A 24,220-nucleotide genomic window follows, 5' to 3' on the forward strand; every position below is an offset into this window, starting at 1 on the left:
ACTACGGTGTAGTTATTCTGCAATTACTGCGTCCTAGTTATTCTGCAATTACTGCGACCAAAATATTTCAGTGTAACGGCAGTAGTAAAAAAAACAGTGTTATTTTGGACGCAGTATTTGCAACATAATGCAGTTAGACTGCACTTTAACTGCAGTTATACTGCTCTCTGACTGCAGTCTTTTTTCGCAAACTCAGCCTGCAATATTTTAAAAGAGTGCTGGTCGTTAGGTATTTTCTCATGTTTTGAGCCAGTCCTTAATTCTAATCATTATATTCATTCGACGTTGCTATTCTAAACAAATAATTGACATGTAGCTAGCTAGCAGAGGTTCAATGATGATGAGAGACAAGAACTACAATAAATAATGATCAAAGGGCTTTGTGTTGGAACTGTAGTTGTGAGAAATGTACTACATCAATTTGATGCATATTTCACATATTAATCTATTTTATATAAAATGTTCAAAGCATAAATACATTCAAATTAGAATTTTGGGAGCAACTCATATGACCGTAATTCATTGAAGAATGATCATCTTGCCTGGTGAGTAGGGCATGTTTTTTTTATATATAAAAAAAATCAAACAACATTTAACTGTAATTAAAATGATTTGAACCATTTTGTGTTAAAAAGGGGGACTTTGAATACGACGTCATCGTAATGGTGATGAATGACATCACATCCTGTATATTTATTTATTTATTTAACCTTTATTTCTTCTGAAGAATGTCTCTCCTCTAAGTAGTTCCCCATAACAAAGTCTCTTGCAAGCTAACGAATGAGGCTGAGCCTGCCAGAAATGTATGTCGAGTACGATTTGCCATACGACAGAACAATGGCATAGACAATATACAGTACATGTTAGGGATCTTTCTGTAGCCTGTAATTTTAGTTTGTAGTACAATTGACGTTGCGTAAGCTGACAACAACAAGAGCAACCTCGAGTGGCTCAAACACTGGCTAGCCAGCTTCAGTTAGATAGCTAACTTTAACTGTAACGAAATGTTCACATAAGAGCTAGCTATTAAATTTAGCTTAGTATAATCCGACTCGGTTCTTATTCTTCAATTTGAACACATTTAGCTGAGTTTGCCAAGCAGGTAAGTGTTTTGGTTTTAGAAAACGTTACCTAGCAAGTCATCATTAGCTAATGTAACGTTTGAATGCAAACGTTGGCTAGCTAACTAATGCTATTGCCACTGTCAAGCTAGCTAGCGAACAGTTAATTCGCATTTTGTGTAATATTTCAGGTCTGCTAATTGTGTGTACCATTTTGTTGATTGTTGAGCTCTCTAACGTTATCGTATTGGTAACATTACGTGTATTTTAACTACCTAGCTACACACCCATGCCCATTTGAACTTCTTGGAAATTGTTGACAGGAGCCACAAATGTAATGACATGAAATGTGTGCCGCTCTCTTGAAACAAATTCTGCTGTCGCAATTTATGATACAGTTGCCGCGTTCACATACTAGTCTGAACTAAGAAACTCGGAAATGTCCGACTTGCTAACTGGTTGCATGCGGCACGTGTATAACTACAACCTGTTAGTAAATCGGAAATGTCAGTTTCCTAGTTCCGACTAGCAGATTAACCCGTCATTCTGTTGGTGCTGTGGGTGGCTGCCACCCATTAAATTGAGTGTCACTTCTAATTTTTAAGAAGTTATTTTCAATTGGAGATCACATTAGGGACCAAGCTTGAACAGACAGTTTGATACCACATCTTACAACAGTTTTGTTTCTTCACGCAGCATGGGTTTACAGGCCCAACTTAATCTTACTAGCAACTTGCTGCTGAATAAAATACGAATCATATTGTCTCTCTTTCTGTTGCACAGCTTTTCAGCATCCTGGTCTACCCCTCTCCAGCTCCTCCTCTCCTATCTCATCTTGGTTCTGTGCAGTATGACAATGCGTGTGGATGCCAAAGTAGTTATGCTTGGGAAGGAGAGTGTAGGCAAGACCAGCCTTGTAGAGAGATATGTCCACCATCGCTTTCTCGTTGGCCCCTACCAGAACGTGAGTATCGGTTCATTTCCTAGGGCAGTGTGGGATTCCAACTGGATGTGTGGGATGCTCTCTCTGCTTGTGTGTGAAGATTCTTTCTCAATATTTGACTTGCTACATTTTTTTTCTTGCAATCTGCCTTTCTTCGATAGACTATTGGGGCTGCATTCGTTGCCAAACCAATCCAGGTGGGAGACAAGGTGGTTACCCTGGGAATATGGGTGAGTGACGATGACTGATGTCATCCTACGTAAAATACAATGGCAAATACATTTGCATGAGTCTCTATACGCCTTATGGCATTGCCTGGTGAATTATAATCCCTGGAAAATAAATGAATGAATCCATTGTAGCCTGATATGGGGGAGCTACTGGCTATGTGTGGATAGACTATAAGTGATTCCTTCTCTGCAACCCAGGACACTGCTGGATCAGAGCGCTACGAGGCTATGAGTAGAATCTACTACAGAGGAGCCAGGGCTGCCATTGTCTGCTATGGTAAATCCTCATCCCCATGGAATGACACTGTCAGTAGCACTCTGTCTAGGTTTATTATTGTTTACGTTTTTGTCATTGTCTACGTTTTATTTTTATTTTGCTACTATGGAGTTCTTATATCTGAAATGTTTCATTGAGGAAATTCTTGTTGAGAGCAATTAACATTTCTGCATGTTGTGAATTGTGCTCACATGTCCTGCACTCATATTTCCCTCATTGGGGGAATTTTCATGGTTTGGAAAATATCTGATGAGGCATTTACCACAGTTGATGACTCAATTTGTTCTGTTTCTTTTTTAGTTTTAGATGGTTCTGTTTTTAGTGTGGTTTTTATGGGCTGATTTACATTGCAACAGTACTATCTAGTAATGGTAATACAGAATATTCTAGGTTGAATATACTTTTATGTTTTAGTCAAGTTCTGTGTTGTCATTGATCTTTATTTGTGTGACTTTCGCTCCTGTAGATTTGACAGACACCAGCAGTTTCCAGCGAGCTAAATTCTGGGTGAAGGAGGTGCAAAACTGTGAAGAGGTTAGAGACCCTTTCATAAAAACACAACTCACTTGCCATGATGGGTATTGCCCTGTATATTATCCTATGTAACTGCTCACAATTTCCTCTATGACCTCCATTGAAGCACTGCAAGATATACCTCTGTGGCACAAAGGTTGACCTGATTGAGAGTGACCGGGGCCTGCGGCAAGTAGACTACCATGACGTTCAGGACTTTGCTGATGGTAAATTGCTATGATAATCATCATCACTAACTCCCACTTAATCATGGAGTCTGAGTGTCTTACCAGACATCAATCAATCAGATTAGTATAAGGACTGGCTGCTTTAGCGTAGTTTATGTTTATTCTTTCTTCATTCTCATCTACAGAGATTGGGGCTCAGCATTTTGAAACATCCAGTAAAACAGGCAACAACGTGGGTAAGTGACACCTCATAGGGTCAGTTCATTTCAAATCTAGTGTATAGTCTCATAAAGCTACATTTCCCGAAAATGCATCAGTGCAGCAGTAGACTCACATTCTCTTTTAACCACATTCCAGATGAGCTGTTTCAAAAAGTTGCAGAGGACTTCAATAGCATCTCCTTCCAATTCATGACCGGTGAGACTTTGGCTCTCTTCTTAGATATTGCTTCTATAGTTTAGCTGTCAGTGCACATTTAGTCTGCAATGGTAGTATTACTATCATGAATTGTCATTCTCAATCTCTACTGTGGTGAGTTATTGCTCTCCTGAATAGGTCTGGTTGATACTTCTCTGCTCTCTCTTTACAGAAGAGACAGGTATTGACTTGGGTCAGAAGAAGGACTCTTATTTCTATTCCTGCTGCCACAATTAAACCTTTACTGGTAGACAGCGGTCACTTGCCCTAAAACCAACCTGGAAATGTTGGATGGATGCTAGACATCCCACCTGGAGCCTGTTCATTTAAAATCAGAGAAAGAAAGAGAGGAGTCCAAGCAGTACTGTGTTTTTTTGGTTGCTTTTTTCAGTTGTGCCATAGAAGGCTAAATGCTCACTGCATTTAAAGGAGTGCTCATAATGATTGGACTTCCCCTCTCTCAGGACAAAATACCTGCCAAGGGGGATATCGGAATGAAGCAGACAAGGAAATAGCACTTCAACCCCACTTTTAAAAAAGCCTTGTTTTCCTTAGTTTCTATCAACTCACCTTAATGCCGCTACACACTTCATGCAAACAGAGCAACGGAGCATCGCAAACGATCCATTCCCAAATTTTTGCCAAACAAAAATACGTAGAACTATGTGTGACAACTACTCTCTGTTGCTGCGTTTATGTAGTTGGGTAGAAGTGTATAGGGCCATTTAGGAACAGTTCAAAGTTTACTGGGGAGGGGTTGGGGGGGTTAGAGTGTCCAACTCGAGGTGTCAGAAAACAAAATGTACGACCACAAATAACAATAACTATGTTTATAAATGTGGATATGGACTTTGCCACTTCAGCATGGTTTTGTGGCAAAGTCGATGCACTACGATCAGAGCTGGCTGCAGACAATGCTCAGCTAGCTAGAAATCTAATTTCAAACAGTTTGACGCTATAATTATATACAATATATGCAACACATTTTCCACCAATAGGTTTCTGTGCCAATGCACCACACAACCCATAAGCAGAGCATACCCATTTCAGGCGCTTCAAGTTCATGGTTTGTGTTTTCAACACCACAATGAAATATACTGTCAATCTCGACAAACAGGAAATAGGCCTAGATCCTGCCCTACCTTGCAGGCCTACCCAGTATCGAAGACTTGGCTTGACAGTCTCCAAATGTCATTACACTTTTTGGTATTAAACAGATGTCTCTTTCCGTTCATCAAATGGCTGCTGCACCATTTGGATGCTGGAATTACATTTAGGACGAACGTGTGCAGGTAGCCTACAGGATACTTTTGATTAAAACATTGTGACTGGTTGTGTTCATGCCACACATAAACTTCAATACATTTTTAAAAGTGAAATGACAAATATTTAGGCTACATTGAAGTGTTAGGTTCTAGGTGCGTGAGGAATAGCCGCTGGGATGGATCTCTTGAGGCAGAGAACATGTTAAGCTTTCCTGAATAACTGGGCCTGCTGGGAGCATATGTGGCCACATTTTTATTATAGAACGACTTGGGAGAATGATGATCCGCAACAGACAATGCATGTCAGTATCAGAACTTAAATACAGCCAGACTGGCCTGCTACTCTGCCTTTCTATACCTTATAAACAGGCGAGTAGACCCACAAGTGATCCAAATGGAATGAAACATTCAAATCACAGGGCTTTTGCACCATTATTTAAATAACATTTTCACTGCAGTTTATAGCCTAGAGTAGAATTTTGTACTTGAAAACAATAATGCAATTTCTCATTGCATTGTGGTGTTATAGGCTAGTCTATGTAGGATAATTGAAACGTAATTGTCCCTGAACCAGATGACATGGGGAGCTTTTTGAGTTGCGTGTCTCATTTCTTCACAGTTCTTTCTGGCGCAATGACGCACCTGGCCTCTTTGCTCATAGTGAAAATTGGTGCAACTTTGAATGATTTTTTCTGTGGTATGATGCTAGTTAGCCTATTGTAGATCTGGACAAATGATCCACCTAGCGCTATTGTCACTATGAATGGTGGATAGAAGGCAGGATAGACTGGTATACTATACTGACCTGTGGTATAGTAAAAGTTAGCTCACGGAAAAGCATAGTGCATAAGAGAAGTACCAAAGCAACTTGATATAAGGGAGGCGCATGCAAGCGGATGAGGAGATTTGTCTAGGATGGAAGAAATTATATAGTAAAACCTGCAAAGGGATGAATGTAAACCAGGGGGAAAAAAACGCACTACCCTGTGCCCAATAAAAACAACCCTCCCAAAAGCAAAAATAAATAAGTAAAAAAACATTAGACAACACTCCCCTATTTTGGACCACCCCACCCCAGTAAATCTCCAACTTTCCCTTATATAAATTAATTATGCCAATGACATGTATAGCTTTTATCCCATAATCAAATGCTTTGAGTGAGTGTGCTTCTTTTTAAGTACTTGATTTCATTGATCATTCTGTGGGTTTTGGGGCTTTAAACTATAGACTATTTTCATTGTCTACTCTAGGTTGCAATGGACTTGCCATACTATGTACCTGCACATTTATTGTCATGTAACATATATTTTTATTTTGTCATAAGCTCTGATACAGTTGAACGTATATGGAATGCACCAACACAGGAAAAAGTTTATGGGTAAATGTTGTAATAGAGAGTTACGTCGCCATGGCTAAAAGTACTAGATAATGCCATTGCAATAAGAAACCCTATATACAGACAGCTATGTGTAGCTAATGTACAATTGAATATCCAGCAAGTCACTAACTTAATGTTTTATGGACACCTCATCAAACCGTGGCTGACCATTGTCGTTACTTCACACACAATGGGAAGTTTAAACTTTCTGTGAATGTATTGTTAATGTTTACACTTTGAGACACCTTTGACCTTTTGAGACAGTCTAGCTAATGGCAGATTTTTTCTTGATTTTACCAATGTGTGTTCAAATTAGCTTAGTTAGACCTACTATTGAATTTGAGGGCAAAGATAAATGAGAGGAAATACTGAAACCTCACTGAGGTTTTTTCTCAGTCCCACTGAAGTTGTGCATGTAGGAGACTAGTAGTAAGCAGAGTAATGAATCACATATCCATCATTAGCAGTGTATAGCAGGCTCCATTATTGTTTACACACGCAGCATCTTCTATGTTGTCACTCCCCAAGGACACAGACCTGGTCCCTGAGAAAGAGGGATAGTTCACATATTTCATTTTATGAATGGTTTACAGGACTCTGTTATTAGAAGGTGCAATGTGTACAAGCACAAAGCCAGGAGGTTGTTTGCAGTCCCACATCTGTCTGAGGCCTTGTAGATAACATGCATATATTTCCAACACTACAGGTCCACAGGGTCTGCTGATATGATCATTCATTGTGTGGACTCCAGTGACTGTGTTTTCTAGCATGTTGTAAATTGGAAAAATAAAGATTCCATTTCTGCAAGTCTCTTGGTTAGTGTGTCTGACTTACAGTACATTAGCCTGGTCAACCAGACTGACCGCTGCATGCAATATTGTTTAACTTCACTATATCATATACAGTTGAAGTCGGAGGTTTACATACACTTAGGTTAGAATCATTAAAACTCGTTTTTTCAACCACTCCAGAAATTTCTTGTTAACAAACTATAGTTTTGGCAAGTTGGTTAGGACATCTACTTTGTGCATGACACAAGTAATTTTTCCAACAGTTGTTTACAGACAGATTATTTCACTTATAATTCACTGTGTCACAATTCCAGTGGGTCAGAAGTTTACATACACTAAGTTGACTGTGCCTTTAAACAGCTTGGAAAATTCCCGAAAATTATGTTATGGCTTTATAAGCTTCTGATAGGCTAATTGACATAATTTGAGTCAAATGGAGGTGTACCTGTGGATGTACTTCAAGGCCTACCTTCAAATTCAGTGCCTCTTTGCTTGACATCATGGGAAAATCAAAAGAAATCAGCCAAGATCTCAGAAGAAAAATTGTAGACATCCGCAAGTCTGGTTCATCCTTGGGAGCAATTTCCAAACACCTGAAGGTACCACGTTCATCTGTACAAACAATAGTACGCAAGTATAAACACCATGGGACCACGCAGCCGTCATACCGCTCAGGAAAGAGACGCGTTCTGTCTCCTAGAGATGAACGTACTTTGGTGCGAAAAGTGCAAATCAATCCCAGAACAACAGCAACGGACCTTGTGAAGATGCTGGAGGAAACAGGTATAAAAGTATCTATATCCACAGTAAAACGAGTCTTATATCGACATAACCTGAAAGGCCACTCAACAAGGAAGAAGCCACTGCTCCAAAACTGCCATAAAAAAGCCAGACTACGGTTTGCAACTGCACATGGGGACAAAGATCGTACTTTTTGGAGAAATGTCCTCTGGTCTGATGAAACAAATATAGAACTGTTTGGCCATAATGACCATCGTTATGTTTGGAGAAAAAGGGGGAGGCTTGCAAGCAGAAGAAGCAGCATCATGTTGGGGGGGTGCTTTGCTGCAGGAGGGACTGGTGCACTTCACAAAATAGATGTCATCATGAGGCAGGAAAATGACGTGGATATATTGAAGCAACATCTCAAGACATCAGTCAGGAAGTTAAAGCTTGGTCGCAAATGGGTCTTCCAAATGGACATTGACCCCAAGCATACTTCCAAAGTTGTGGCAAAATGGCTTAAGGACAACAAGTCAAGGTATTGGAGTGTCCATTCACAAAGCCCTGACCTCAAGGCTATTGAAAAATTGTAGGCAGAACTGAAAAAGCGTGTGCAAGCAAGGAGGCCTACAAACCTTACTCAGTTACACCAGCTCTGTCAGGAGGAATGGGCCAAAATTCATCCAACTTATTGTGGGAAGCTTGTGGAAGGCTACCCGAAACGTTTGACCCAAGTTAAACAATTTAAAGGCAATGCTACCAAATACTAATTGAGTGTATGCAAACTTCTGACCCACTGAGAATGTGATGAAAGAAATAAAAGCTGAAATAAATCATTCTCTCTACTATTATTCTGACATTTCACATTCTTATAATAAAGTGGTGATCCTAACTGACCTAAGACAGGGAATTTTTACTAGGATTAAATGTCAGGAATTGTGAAAAACTGAGTTTAAATGTATTTGGCTAAGGTCTATGTAAACTTCCGACTTCAACTGTATGTGAGGTGAAATGGGTGAGCACAGCGGTCAGTTTTATTAACAAGGCTAACAGTACACTGAGCAACTGCTAAAGCCAGTTGCTATAACATAAGCACTTCTATTGTGGATTATTATCTACCCCAGCCCAATGCAATCATTTGTTAATTGTTATTACAGTAAGATTGCTTTTAACTTAAATGTACCTTCTGAAAAATAACAATACAAACGCGATCCAAAATCAAAATGCCAAAAACAGTTGAAGAAAAACGTTCAGATCATGTAATTGCAACTTAGCTTTTTCTTTATTATGTACAAAGAAATACAACACCTTTCAATCTCCTCACAAGGCAGAAGGATATTATTGAACTCTCAACAGTTACATTTTGAACAGATTAATTACACGTATGAATAAGGCAGAGAGGGAAGGGAGTCAGAAGCTAAGAAGCATGACAGCAAAAAAAAAGCTTTGTTACATGTGTATGAATGTATATAAACAGTGATACAGCCTCCCAACTCTTTGTGCATTATCAGACAACCCTTCAAAGAGGACGGAGGGGTAACTGACAATGTAGAAAAAGATATACAGCTCATTATCGTATCACAAGTTCCAAAGTACTGTGGTGATAGTTGGGAGTTTCATCTCCCTACTCTTTCGATTTCTGACTCGTGATGTGACCAGAAATGACCCTCGACCTCCTCATACTGTGCTATCATAGCCTACTATTATCTGCTTGATGACTGTGATATTGTTACAGCAATATAAAGTGTTATTTACCACATCTGTTGACAGCAACTCAACCAACAACCAATATGTATTAAAGTTGAAGTGATCTTATTTGTTGGACAGGTTGATGACAGAGCTGAGACCAGAGAACGCATATCCTCTGGCTCTAGACTTATTTTAAGCTCATGTTTTTTTTTCATTCATCATATTTAGCTTTTATATACAAATGTTATGTATATACATATTACATACGATTTTGGAAGGACAGGCACAATTATTCTTCCAACAGATGTATTAATCAGTTAGGATCTTATATCTTTGTTGTTACAATTCGTATTTGTTTTAGTGCTATTAAAATACAATTATGAGTTACTGTATAACTCCTGGGTAAAGATGTTCAAGTCAGGCCATGACGATGGTGCCTGTATCTCTATATTGGAGCAACAGCAGTGGGCACCATGGCAACCTTCACAGTACAGTATATGGATAAGAAGGGACAGAAATGTTTCATACATTTTTCAAATCATAAAAAAAAAACTGGTTGGATTTCTATTCAAATGTAAGAAATTGCACATCTTTGCATGATGAATTAAAACTAAGCCAGTTAAGTTTTAATACATAAAGGCTGCTAGAGATACTTCGACATGACTAAAGTGACAAAATTGGGCAATATTAAGCACTACAAATATTGGTTATTGTAAAGGCATGATACAAGCTTCAGAAATGGAAACACAATATTCCCATAACTGGGAAATGGCAAATCCACTTCATTCTGTTCTATGGCCCTCCAGAATCAACTCCACCTCCCTTCTTTCACAGAAACCCCAAAACTGATTTGACTCAATTGAAAAGGCATAAGTAGAGATTAAAAACGGACACAAAAAAAGACAGCGAGACCGAGACAAGCTTCAAGAGGGACAAAACACATAGCAGAGACAAACATACTGTGGTGAAAGCATTTTAGCAGGGGAACAGACCAGATGTGTCATTTTTAGTGCTAAACCAAAGGCAGGAGTATAGCCTTTCAAATGGAAAGTATGGATGATATAAAGAGACACAGCAATGCCACTACTATAAATCAGTCCCGTCTTAATTTGTGCGTTATAAAAGGTCTACATAAATACGTCATAGAGAATATAATTCACACACAAGAGCTAGCTATCTTAGTGATAAGGTTACGTCAAGCAGCTTACTCAACAGCTGAGTACAATGGCACTTTCACATTGAAGGTTCAGTTCAGTTCCTAGAAAAAGCTCCACCATGTGAGGAAGCTTGTGTTCAAAGACCTACAGTACAGCCAACTGCACTCAAACAGATATCAGTACAGAAGAGCTAATGGCGATGCAATGCCAGGGTTAGGGGACAACGCAAAGTGCTGTCATGGATTAGGATGTGGGCATGTTCAATATCAAGCATGTTCAATATCAATATCAATCTCCTTGATGTACTACTACCCACATGTACTAACTAAGCCATTTGATTGTATGTGTATTGTCTAGGTGTCTGTATAATTTGGGGTGGTAAGGCAGAGGGCAGCAGAGACAGTAGATTAATGATCATCAAACAGATATGGATATAGACTGTGCACTGCACAACAATGACAAGGATGAAAGGACTGGTTGATAGTGTGACTAATCATTTCCATGGCTGACGTACTCATTTCACAGCATTACTCATTTGTGCCATGCAGGAGAGTTGCTTCAGAGAGAAACAGTTTGACAGGCTCATCTAACACACAATAGGCTACATGCTCATGAGGGGATATCCGTGCCTTTGACAGTACTGTCCCGCTTCTCTTCAGTCTCCCCTTTGAAAAAGATGACCCTTCAGATAAGTTAGTTGCTGTGTCCTCCAAGAGGAGGTGCAGAAGTGTAAACGTTCTAAAACAAAAACCAGCAGCTTTGACAACGAACCACGAAGAGATCCAAATGGGCCTAGCTATATGAATACAGTTCCCATCATACTCCATTGTGCCCTTAAGCACAGATCCAGGATCAGTGTACCCACCCCAAACCGTAACCTTGACTATTAGGGGGAAAACGCTAGACGTGACCACAAATCAGTGTCCAGGGGCAACTCCATCCTACTCCGTTTCGACACACCAGCTCCAGACCCCATTGTAACATCCTGCTCGTTCTCGGGAGTCTGACTGAACAAGGCTGTGTGCGAATACACAGATCTATAAATCCTCTGGACAAGAACAGATCCTTATATACAAAGATGAGTGAATCTACATGATGCTGAGCTCAGGCCTACCCTCAAGAACAAGCAGGTAGCCCTTCTCCCCACATGGTAGACCTTGAGGACAATCACATGCTCACTAGACAATAAGAACAGTGATTGACAGGGCTATTCTGTGGTTTGGCTGATCAGTGTCCGTGTCCCCTTCCCCTGTATGGACTGTGTGGAATGATAAGCCACCATGCAGAGTTGTTGAAAAATTGTCTTTACTCCTCTTCTTCTTCTTCCTCCTCCACCTCTTGTTCTTCTACTTCTTCTTCCTCCTCATCCTCTTTCAACTCAAGACCCTCCATCTCGCCATCCTCCAACTCTCCCTCCATCCCCTCTCCATCCCCCTCTTCATCACCCAAAGGATCCTCAATTTCTTCTTTCTCATCTTCGTAGGAAGAGATGGGTGAGTACTGGGGAAGGAATAGGTGAGAGCTATCGGGGGCCTCAGAGCTGGGTAGAGGGGTGCTGATGGGGCCAGAGAAGGGGCCAGATATGGGGCCAGAGAAGGAGCCAGAGTTTGGGCCAGAAAAGTGACCAGAGATAGGGCCAAAGGAGGGGCCAGAGATTGGGCTAGAGATGGGGCTAGAGCTGGGGAGAGGGGGGAAAGACTCAGACTCAGGGCCAGGGCAAGGCTGGGGGTCCCCTGTCCCTGTGGTAGTGACTGTAGCAGCAGCACCAGCCACAGCAGCACCAGGGATTACTACGCCAGCCCCCAGGCCCGGTGAGAGAGCACAGATGTCGGGTAGGTGCTCCCTGATCTCCCCTGGCTCCAGGGGGTCTGGTCCACAGGGATCGTGTTCGCTGCAGGACAGCCGTCCGTCCAGCTTGGAGATGAAGAGCATGCCGTCGCGGTGCAGTGTGCAGTAAGAGCTGGGACACATCTCACAAAAGGAGGCTGCCTCCTTACCACACAGGTCACACTGGTGCCACGGGCACTCCCACCGACCTGCAGCACAGAGCAGGGAGATAGATACAGTATATCAGACAAGGGCAGTCAGACACAACTGCATCAGCAGTAACACAGAGAAGTAATCAGCACACTGAGACTGCTAACCAGGGATCTGACAGACTTCAAACAGTGAAAATGCATGAAATATGTCATGCATATCATTCTCAATCACACAAACCTACAGTAACAGAGGGGAAATAGAACAAACCACTACAAGCTATAATACTACGATATCATCTCCTCTGACAGGAATCTAACTGGGTCACTGACCTGCAGGCCTTTTGGCGAGGTTGAGACAGTCTGCGTGGTAGACCTTGGGACAGCCTGGTCTCTTACAGGACACAATTTGTCCCCCGTCCCCACAACTGAAGCACTCGTCCTCCCTCTCCTTGGTCACCTCCATCTTGTTCTTCCGTTTAGCCAGGACCTTCTTCTTCAGCTTGCGGCCCTTGTCATCTGCTGGAGGGTGGTTCTGGGGAAGGACGAAGCGTCAGGATGTTGACAGAGACACGGAAACCCAAACTGAAGATGGCCCTTTCATTCAAATATCTCATTCCCGTTGACATGACTACTATTTTGACTACTGTATCAAGGGCCTCTTGGATTTGTGGAAATAGATTTTAAAATAGCTATCATGATTGTTTCTACTATTGATGTATCTTATTCATCCTGTAGATCATGTCATCAATAACAACATCTGGTTCCAGTGTCTCCTCTCACCTTTGGCCGAACTCCTAGGAAGCCGCTGCAGTTTGGAGCTTCACATTTACACACAGTCTTCCCATTCCCCAGGCACTCCAAGTTATAGTTGAAAGTCAGCTCTGTGTCTGGAGACAGACAAAATGACCCATAGAAGACAGATATAAACCAGTATCCACAACAAGTGATGGAGAGATGGACATGAACTGCTGATGGAATAACCTATGTAATTACCGTGTAAAAGAATAGTTCTGTAAATACACTAATTATGGCCTACTTTGCACACACAGTGGTAAATATTATGCAACTTCCTTTTCTTATATACCTGGTACAATGCTTCCCTTATACACTATATATACCAAAGTATGTGGACACCCCTTCAAATTAGGGAATTGGGCTATTTCAACCACACCCGTTGCTGACAGGTGTATAAAATTGAGCACACCGCCATGCAATCTCCATAGACAAATATTGGTAGTAGAATGGTTTTACTGAAGAGCTCAGTGACTTTCAACATGGCACCGTCATAGGATGCCACCTTTCCAACAAGTCAGTTCGTCAAATTTCTGACTTGCTAGAGCTGCCCCGGTCAACTGTAAGTGCTGTTATTGTGAGGTGGAAACGTCTAGGAGCAAAAACGGCTCAGCCGCGAAGTGGTAGGCCACACAAGCTCACAGAACGGGACCGCCGAGTGCTGAAGCGCAAAGCGCTTAAAACTTGTCTGTAACACTCACTACCGTGTTTCAAACTACCTCTGTAAGCGACGTCTGCAAAATAACTGTTTGTTAGGAGCTTCATGAAATGGGTTTCCATGGCCGAGCAGCCGCACACAAGCCTAAGATCACCATGCGCATTGCCAAGCGTCAACTGAAGTGGTGTAACGCTCGCCGTGGAATCACGCTTCACCATCCGGCAGTCTGACTGGTGAATCTGGGTTTGGCGGATGCCAGGGGAACGCTACCTGCCAGAATGCATAGTGCCAACTGTAAAGAATAAAGGTCTGGGGCTGTTTTTCCATGGTTCAGGCAAGGCCCCTTAGTTCCATTGAAGGGAAATCTTAATGCTACAGCATGCAATGACATTCTAGATGATTCTGTGCTTCCAACTTTGTGGCAACAGTTTAGGGAAGGCCCTTTCCTGAATGCCCCCATGCACAAAGCGAGGTCCATACAGAAATGGTTTGTCGAGATTGGTGTGGAAGAACTGGCCTGCACAGAGCCCTGACCTCAACTCCATCGAACACCTTTGGGATGAATTGTAACGCCGACTGCGAGCCAGGCCTAATCGCCCAACATCAGCCCTCACTAATGCTCTTGTGGCTGAATGGAAGCAAGTCCCTGCAGCAATATTTCAACATCTTGTGGAAAGACTTCACAGAAGAGTGGAGGCTGTTATAGCATCAAAGGAGGGACCAACTCCATATTAAAGCCAGTGATTTTGGAACGAGAATGTTCGACAAGCAAATGTCTACATACTTTTAGTCATGTAGTGTAGTTCTCCTGCCAATGCCTATATAATGAAAAGTGTTGCCAAAATCCAAAGCCGTAATATAGCACAAACTCCTTAAGCCAAAGCTCCGCTCACCTGTAGGGACATCTATGAGAGTGAAGAGCCCCACACGTGTATCTCCATTCACCGTCCACTTCTGGGTCTCACAGTTGGGCTGGCAGCTGTGGTTCATGAAGCGGGCCTGGTTCCCCTTTGGCCCGGCATCAATGATCCGATCCTAATCAACACACCGACATGGGCAACACTGTTCAATCATCATTACTTTTGGGTGTCTTTATGATACCATGCAAAGCAGATGCAATTTTCTGAGATGAAATACAAAAACCAAAAGAATCCCCTCTCTTGAATGATAGGGCAAACTGTAGCTTTCTGCCTAAATAGACATACCCAAAAGTAATAATTTTTCATAAGATGGCCATAAACAAAAATGGTAATGCTGCATAATTTTAGAAAGGTGTACTACTCACCTCTCTGGTACTTTTTTAAACAATAAATAGCTGAGCTGTACTCACTTTTGAGGACCTAAGCTCAAGTACATAGTACAAATATTATGAAATATAAAAAATCATAAATATGACAGGACTGCCAACTTTTGAAGAAAGCTTGGAGTAAGATTTGCTATGTGAATTTCATTACCCCCTGGCACAACCCCTAGATTGGGGACTGGGTGTCCTCCCCCAGGAAAATGTTACTGTTTTTAAGCTAATTTCCTGCAATTCTACGTATTTTGACATGACATAGGCCTATGACCAGGGTGGAAAAGTTTAAAATAAAAACCACAGGTCAGGTATATTCAGGATCCTTTCAACATTAAATTAACACTCAAAATTTGATGACTTTGTTTCTTTGAGATTTTCTTTTTTTGGGGGGGGGGGGGGAAATGACATTTAAAGTATGCTGATATTTTTTTGTAAACATATTTGTAGGTGGTTTGATGCTTTATACAGACAGTAATGAAATTAGATAGGGAGACAGGCAAATTCTACAAATAGTGGGAAGGTTGGAAAAAGATTTTGATCCCTGTGACAAATTACATTTGATTTCTGGAGCATTTAATATCCAATAATATGACTTATAAAAAACTGTCCATGAATGGCTGCATTAATACATAGCCTCATACAATTCATTTTCAAAAGACACAAGTAGTCATATCAGATTTCAAATATGTAATTACACTGGCAAAATTGGGAAGAAGTGTAATAATAAAATAAGTGTGGGGAATAACACTAATTACCCTATATGTTAGCCCACTGTTAAGAATGAGAATTGTTCCACTGATCAGACTAAATGAAGTAAATACTGTAGATAATAAAATCGCCCGAAGACAAGATTACATAAATCTGCCCCTACACACTAACCAAATTATTGGTATAGTTATAGTCTAGAATTTGTATAGTCTAGAATCAAATATACACTTTTCGGTTCACAGTCTGTTTGACAAAATTATTTTCATAGTTCCAAATCAGGTCACCCTACCACACTTCCCTGATAAAACATACTGTAGGTCTGTCTGCTGCCTTATCGTTGTCATAGTCTAAAAGGCAATGCATGGTCAATCTGACGTCTGCATTGGCAGTGCAGCATTTATGGCGATACGGCTTCCGCAGAAGCCTGGGCATTCATACTTCTTGCGCTTCGCGAAGCAGCACAGAGCTGTTGTGAAGGAAGTTGTCAAGGAAGTGAGTTTGTGTTTCAACAGGACCTCCCGCCCCCACCTACCGTTAACCAATCATGTCAATGCGGAGCTATACAGAGCTAAAACAAACCCTCCGCATTGTTACCAAATTTGGGAGTTGTACGGCGATGCGGTATGGAGTTAAATGTGGCCTCTGCATGTCTCCAGAGGATCCACGATTGCGTCACACCATCCATACGGAGCCTCCGACCCCATTTTGGATCAAGCATAAATGAGCTTTTATCCTAAAAGCCAATCACCAAACGAGGGGACTAATGCAAGTGTGGATTAAATCGACTTTAGTACATGCTGTCAAAAGGCTGCATTCTGCAATACGGACCGGAGTAACAGCCACCTAATTTTGTTGACAACATTGTACATAAAACAGCGCTACAGTGCTCTTTTTACTCTAATCTTGAGGGGTGTATCTTTAAAACATGCAATCAACCCAATTGATCCCTTACATAACTAGACCAATCATATGCTTCAATGTGCCGCGGTTCACAGTGCTGTGGCAGGACAGGACAATGATAGAGGTTCTGCTCGTTTATGATGATAAATTGAAGGTGCAGATGCTCCGATTTAAAAACGATTTGGAGCACAGATGAAAGGTTAACGCGCTGACTATGCAATGGACTACATAAAAGCAGTACTTTTCAATGGACTACATAAAAGCAGTACTTTTCAATGGACTACATAAAAGCAGTACTTTTCAACGCGTGAAACAATAGTGTGCCGTGAGAACGTGAGAAGAGGGTCAAATGCGTGTCTCACGGCCACTGCGTTAGAAACCACTGTTGTTGCATCCGCTTGACTTTTTACATGTGCTATTGCAAGCACTGCTGTGAGATGCACAGGCAAAGAACATGTGACGCGTCGCTCCCTATGCAAATACCAGATTTCCTGTGTCCGTGAAACTCACAGCTGCGCTTGCAATAGCGCATATGAATCAGGACAACCAGCGTTTCATGGAGTGTATGTAACGCCGTTCACAGAGCGGGTTGTTCACAGAAATATCGTTCGGGAATCGGGGACTTAACATCTAAGAGAACAAGAAACCAACAATTGTCAATAGTAGTGATAATAACCAATAACATAGCCAATAGCATTAATTACCCATGACAACTTCCTGTAGCTAGTTACAGAAATCATGGTTAAAGGTCATAAGATTAGAGGTAACTTCAGGCCAAGAGACAGTCCCACTAGAGCTCTGAAATCCTGACTCCTGAGCCCCACCTTGTCCAGAGTCAGCATGTAGAAGTTACAGATGTCGTTATCCTGGGCATGTTTGATCCTGACCCGACACTCATCCTCATCGATCACTTCTCCTACGTACTCATTCACAAACTCCCCCTGAGAACACAACCATGACCGTCAGCATGAGAGATACAGTGGAACACTCATTCTACTACCAATCATTCTACTACTCAAATAATTACTCTTGGATTGAACTATTGGATTCATCTGAGAGCTCCCTTGGGTTTAACTGACTTTTGAAAGGGTAATTTACATGTAAAGATCATAGCAAATAGACTTGTGCAAATCAATGTTTCAAAGCCATGATGGCCATTGATGACAGGGCTTTGTTGACTTTATGGTTTGATGATTAGATTAACATATCACTGATTACCATTTCAAAAGTCATTATACTTCATCTTAACATGGAGATGATTCCTTTAACATCCAAAATATTGCTTACACTTTCTAGAAAAAAGTCTGCTGGGATTGAAATCTGTCTGGATTGAAGAGGACTCAAACAAAGCCCCTTTCAAATCTATAGCTTTTTGAAAATATAGTTTAAGCCCCAAGGGATACAGTTTTATGGTGGCACATTGATCTCTACTTTACATGATGAATGCGAAAACCTCCACCATTACCTTCTTGATGTTGTGTGCACAGCGGAGGCCCCAGCCTCGTGCCAGCGTCCTGAAGATCTCCACCTGGCTGTACTGGCGTTTGGTGAAGGCCTGGTTCAGGCAGCTATTGCCTGCCGGGCACACCTGGGGGTGGCACTCGTACATCAGCATGCGGTTAATACACTCAGAGTCAATGCCACACGGGTTCTCGTCTGACGCCTTGCAGTTACAGCGTGGGATCTCTGATAGGTCGGCCGTGATGAACTGCACCTTCCCGATTGGCCGATTCACCTGAGGGGTTAGGCGAGTGACTTCAGAGGAATGAAGTTGCAAAGGGGGTGTGGTAATACTTCTACAACTCAAAACTAAAACTTAAAGGTCCAACGCAGACTTTTTTAAAATCTCAATAATCAAATCATTTCTGGGTAACAATTAAGTACCTTACCTTACTGTTTTCAATAAAAATTGTCAAAAATGTACAAAAATAGCTTGTTAGCAAAGAGCAATTTCTCAAGCAAGACTTCTGTTAGGACTGTCTGGGAGTTGTCTGAGTGGGGGAGGGAAAACTGAAAACTAGCTGTTATTGGCAGAAAGGTTTGTAACTCTCCTTATTGTTCTATTAACTAATTTACCACCTGGTGACGTCACCAGGCAGGCCAAAACTTCATCCCACCAAAACAGGCTGAAATTTCAGGCAGTCTTATTAAAAAGCTCTTACATTAAAAATACATTATTATAACTTTCACAATTTTACAGTATTATTGCAACTTCATAGTGGAAATACACACTGAGTGTACAAAACATTAGGAACACCTGTTTCCATGATATAGACAGACCAAGTGAATCCAGGTGAATCAAATTATACTTTATTGATGTCACCTGTTAAATCCATTTCAATCAGTGTAGATGAAGCGGAGGAGACAGGTTAAAGAAGGATTTGTAAGTCTTGAGACATGGATCGTGTATGTGTGCCATTCAGAGGGTGAATGGGCAAGACAAAATATTTATGCCTTTGAACGGGGTAGGCACACTGGTTTGGGTGTGTCAAGAACTGCAACGCTGATGGGTTTTTCACACTCAACAGTTTCCTGTGTGTATCAAGAATGGTCCACCACCCAAACTATATCCAGCCAACTTGACACAACTGTGGGAAGCATTGGAGTCAACATGGGCCAGCATCCCTGTGGAACACTTTCGACACCTTGTAGAGTTCATGCCCCGATGAATTGCGGCTGTAGCGGGTACAACTCAATATTAGGAAGGTGTTCCTAATATCTTGTACACTCAGTGTATATAAAACACAAGGAAGTCATGTTTAATGTATACATTTTGTGCGGCAAGAGGTGTGGCAGTTATGGTACCTTGATGTGTCTGTATGGAGGGGGTTTCTTGTCATTCCTCCTGTCCTCCTGAAGCTGTCTCAGTTCTTTCTCTGCCTGTAGTTTCAGAAACCTGCGAGCAGCTTCCTCCAAAGCTGGGGAAAGATTAACATTAAGTCAACGACAACCTTGTCACAATTCACTTTGACAAAACACTCTTACTCTCTGCACACACCCATGCTACACATACTTACACAGCTCAAGCCTCCCCTTCAAATTTCCTCTACTGCCAATCAAAATTGGTGTGAATACCTTTCTTGTAGATGGCATCTACGCCCTTCCCCATCTTCTCCTTGTTGTTGGTGTCTACGTCCATGTAGGGGAAGACTCTGGCTTGGTAGGTCCACAGGTAGTCGTTGGAGCCAAAGAAGTGCACAGGGAACTCTCCTACGTCGTGCCTCATACGTAGGATGTTCTCCGGAATGTTCTTGGGATGGTTGACCTCCGCAGGCCACCACCTAGACAGAAGATAGGAAGGGAAAAGACGATATGAATGAGAAAAGGAAATGGGCCATGGCAGAAAAACCACTACCATTTGCAACCACTGCCATATTGTGAAGAGAAATACAGGTGCATTTCGGTTCTCAGTACCTTTGTGGTTTTGTAATGTCAGAACACCTAAAGGATACTTTATCATGAGGAATGTGGTTCGGACAGGGGAGGACTTTTACTAATATCCTGGATGCCATCTGTTTCTTCTTTAGGCAACTTGTTGTTGTTTTGCCAAACCAATGGTGAGCCAGTGAGGTTGGTACCCAGGTGGCCGTACTGACCTGTACCGGCCCACTTTGACCCACAGGATGTCCTTATAGTGGGGCTTCTTCCCGGCCTGGCAGTCGTTACAGAACCAGCTGCCCTCGGGCATGTCGATGTTCAGACACTCCCGGTGGAAGGCAGCAGGACACGACTCACAGCACAACAGACTGCCCCCTGGAGCATGGGAGAGGAATAACAGTTTGTCTACTGGACTGGTCTATGAGATTGAAAACTCAGATGAGCAAACAGAGATGTAACTGGGCTGTAGTACATATGAACTCTGATCATGTGTTCTGCGAAAATTGTACCCTGATCATGTAATACACATTACATATGTAGGTAAGTATTTACTGAGTGTATCTATGCATATCGGACTCTAACAACCCAACATATGTGGAGGCCGGCGTACCTTCAGAGCAGACAAAGCACCAGCTGACGTTGACGTGTTCATGGTTGCGGATTCCCCTGCGGGGGGTGAAGTGGTTGGGACACAGGAAGCTGTTGTTGGCCAGGACCACACTGCCCGCTGCCATGCAGTAATCGTTGGCATGGTACGCCACAGGGCAACGCACACAGCGTGTCAGACGACCTACATGACACACAACACAGGGGAGACAGAATGAGCTGTTAGTTAGAATATCTAGTACACATACAGTACCTGTCGAAAGTTTGGACACACCATTCAATAGTTTCTATTTATTTTTTACTATTTTCTACATTGTAGAATAATAGTGAAGACATCAAAACTATGAAATAACAAATATGGAATCATGTAGTAACCCCAAAAAGTGTTAAACAAATCAAAATCAAAATATATTTTATATTTAAGATTCTTCAAAGTAGCCACCCTTTGCCTTGACGACAGCTTTGCACACTCTTGGCATTCTCTCAACCAGCTTCATGAGGTGTTGAGAACCTGGAATGCATTTCAATTAACATGTGTGCCTTGTTAAAAGTTAATTTGTGTAATTTGTTTCTTTCTTTATGCATTTGAGCCAATCAGATGTGTTGGGACAAGGTAGGATTGGTATACAGAAGATAGCCCTATTTGGTAAAAGACCAAGTCCATATTATGGCAAGAACAGCTCAAATAAGCAAACAGAAACGACAGTCCAACATTACTTTAAGACATGCAGGTCAGTCAATACGGAACATTTCAAGAACTTTGAAAGTTTCTTCAAGTGCAGTCGCAAAACCCATCAAGCGCTATGATGAAACTGGCTCTCATGAGGACCGCCACAGGAAAGGAAGACCCAGAGTGTCACGTCCTGACCAGCAGAGGGCGTATTGCTTTGTCTAGGTCAGGATGTGGCAGGGGGTTTGTGTTTGTTAAATGTTGGGTGGATGATTGGGACTTCCAATTGAAGGCAGGTGTGTATAGTTGCCTTTGATTGGAAGTCCTATATAGGTGTGTGTGTTTGTCTTTGGGGTTGTGGGGAATTGTGTTGTGAGCACTGCTTTGTTTGGTTGAGCCTGTCACATTGTGAGTACCGTCCATTGTTTTGTTTATTGTTTTGTTTTCTCAAGTGGATACCTTACATGTTTTTTGCAGTAATAAATATGAGTATCCACAATCCCGCTGCGCCTTGGTCCTTCTATCTACCATACGACATATTCAACGACAAGTATGACATTTTCGGTGACAGAATTCCCCACCAACACAGGACCAAGCAGCGGAAGAAGGCTGGCAAGGACTGGGAGACCGAGAGGCACCCCCAATAATTTTTTAGGGGGGTGCACAAGGGCTGTGTGACAGAGCTGCCCGCCAGTCAACAGTCGTCGGAGCTGCCCGCCAGTCAACAGTCGTCGGAGCTGCCCGCCAGTCAACAGTCGTCGGAGCTGCCCGCCAGTCAACTATCACCGGAGCTGCCCGACAGTCAACAGTCGTCGGAGCTGCCCGCCAGTCAACAGTTGTCGGAGCTGCCCGCCAGTCAACAGTCGTCGGAGCTGCCCGCCAGTCAACAGTCGTCGGAGCTGCCCGCCAGTCAACAGTCGTCGGAGCTGCCCGCCAGTCAACAGTCGCCGGAGCTGCCCGCCAGTCAACAGTCGCCGGAGTGGCCAGACTGCACTGAACTGCCGGAGTGGCCAGACTGCGCTGAACTGCCGGAGTGGCCAGACTGCGCTGAACTGCCGGAGTGGCCAGACTGCGCTGAACTGCCGGAGTGGCCAGACTGCCCTGAACTGCCGGAGTGGCCAGACTGCCCTGAACTGCCGGAGTGGCCAGACTGCCCTGAACTGCCGGAGTGGCCAGACTGCCCTGAACTGCCGGAGTGGCCAGACTGCCCTGAACTGCCGGAGTGGCCAGACTGCCCAGACTGTCCCGAGTTGCCAGACTGCCCAGACTGTCCCGAGTTGCCAGACTGCTCCGAGCTGCCAGACTGCCCTGACTGCCCCGAACTGCCAGAGTGGCCCGACTGCCTGGAACGGCCAGAACCGGAGCCACCTCCAGGATAGGTGGGTTGGGGAGGGAGGGTGTAGCACAGTGCCGTCGGTGACGGCAGCCACCCTCCCTTCCCTCCCGTATGGTTTAGGGGTTATTGTTTGTTGGGTTTTGTTGGGGTATTGGGGATTTTGTTGTGTTTTTCTTGTGGTTTTCTTTTTAGGTGCATCCTGGAGTCTGCACCTTGAGGGGGGGGTACTGTCACGTCCTGACCAGCAGAGGGCGTATTGCTTTGTCTAGGTCAGGATGTGGCAGGGGGTTTGTGTTTGTTAAATGTTGGGTGGATGATTGGGACTTCCAATTGAAGGCAGGTGTGTATAGTTGCCTTTGATTGGAAGTCCTATATAGGTGTGTGTGTTTGTCTTTGGGGTTGTGGGGAATTGTGTTGTTTTGCACTGCGTTTTTTAGCCTGCAGACTGTTGCTGCTGTTGTCACCGTTATTGTTTCTTTCAAGTGGATGCTCTACTCCTTTTTTTGGTAAATAAAAACCATGAGTATTCACACTTCTGCTGCGCCTTGGTCCATTCATGAAGACAGCTGTGACACAGAGTTACCTCTGCTGCTGAGGATAAATTCATTCGAGTTAACTGCACCTCAGATTGCAGCCCAAATAAATGCTTCACAGAGTTCAACTAACAGACACATCTCAACATCAACTGTTCAGAGGAGACTGCGTGAATCAGGCCTTCATGGTCAAACTGCTGCAAAGAAACCACTACTAAAGGACACCAATAATAAGAAGAGACTTGCTTGGGCCAAGAAACACGAGCAATGGACATTAGACCGGTGGATATCTGTCCTTTGGTCTGATGAGTCCAAATTTGAGATTTTTGTTCCATCCACCGTGTCTTTGTGAGACACAGAGTAGGTGAACAGATGATCTCCACATGTGTGGTTCCCACAGTGTAGCATGTCAGAGGAGGTGTGATGGTGCTTTGCTGATGACACTGTCAGTGATTTATTTAGAATTCAAGGTACACTTAACCAGCATGGCTACCACAGCATTCTGCAGTGTTACGCCATCCCATCTGGTTTGCTCTTAGTGGGACTATCATTTGTTTTTCAACAGGACAATGACCCAAAACACACCTCCAGGCTGTGTAAGGGCTATTTGACCAAAGAGAGTGATGAAGTACTGCATCAGATGACCTGGAATCCACAATCACCCGACCTCAACCCAATTGAGATGGTTTGGGATGAGTTGGACCGTAGAGTGAAGGAAAAGCAGCCAACAA

General features: G+C 42.8%; 2 protein-coding genes across 2 annotated transcripts in view; one reads left to right on the forward strand and one right to left on the reverse strand.

Annotated features, from left to right (window-relative positions):
- Nucleotides 1-699: 699 nt before the first annotated feature.
- LOC115148811 (ras-related protein Rab-24) lies at nt 700-7,079 on the forward strand. The gene is made up of 9 exons (XM_029691060.1): nt 700-1,102; nt 1,845-2,025; nt 2,166-2,234; nt 2,433-2,511; nt 2,978-3,045; nt 3,152-3,251; nt 3,398-3,448; nt 3,570-3,629; nt 3,802-7,079. The coding sequence occupies exons 2-9, from the start codon at nt 1,912-1,914 to the stop codon at nt 3,864-3,866; spliced, it is 606 nt and encodes a 201-aa protein (XP_029546920.1). The 5' UTR covers nt 700-1,102; nt 1,845-1,911; the 3' UTR covers nt 3,867-7,079.
- Nucleotides 7,080-9,046: 1,967 nt separating this feature from the next.
- The window catches only part of LOC115148812 (histone-lysine N-methyltransferase, H3 lysine-36 and H4 lysine-20 specific-like), a 31,767-nt gene continuing 16,593 nt past the window's right edge, over nt 9,047-24,220 (reverse strand). Inside the window, exons 14-23 of the mRNA XM_029691061.1 lie at nt 20,955-21,134; nt 20,563-20,719; nt 20,042-20,247; nt 19,772-19,884; nt 18,432-18,701; nt 17,791-17,907; nt 14,955-15,096; nt 13,392-13,498; nt 12,942-13,143; nt 9,047-12,668 (exon numbers count right to left, since the gene is read on the reverse strand). Coding sequence (XP_029546921.1) covers nt 11,938-12,668; nt 12,942-13,143; nt 13,392-13,498; nt 14,955-15,096; nt 17,791-17,907; nt 18,432-18,701; nt 19,772-19,884; nt 20,042-20,247; nt 20,563-20,719; nt 20,955-21,134 — 2,225 coding nt within the window. The 3' untranslated portion in view covers nt 9,047-11,937. The remainder of the gene's footprint in view (nt 12,669-12,941; nt 13,144-13,391; nt 13,499-14,954; nt 15,097-17,790; nt 17,908-18,431; nt 18,702-19,771; nt 19,885-20,041; nt 20,248-20,562; nt 20,720-20,954; nt 21,135-24,220) is intronic.

This window comes from Salmo trutta, chromosome 15, assembly GCF_901001165.1.
Source record: "Salmo trutta chromosome 15, fSalTru1.1, whole genome shotgun sequence".
NCBI classification, from domain to species: Eukaryota; Metazoa; Chordata; class Actinopteri; order Salmoniformes; family Salmonidae; genus Salmo; species Salmo trutta.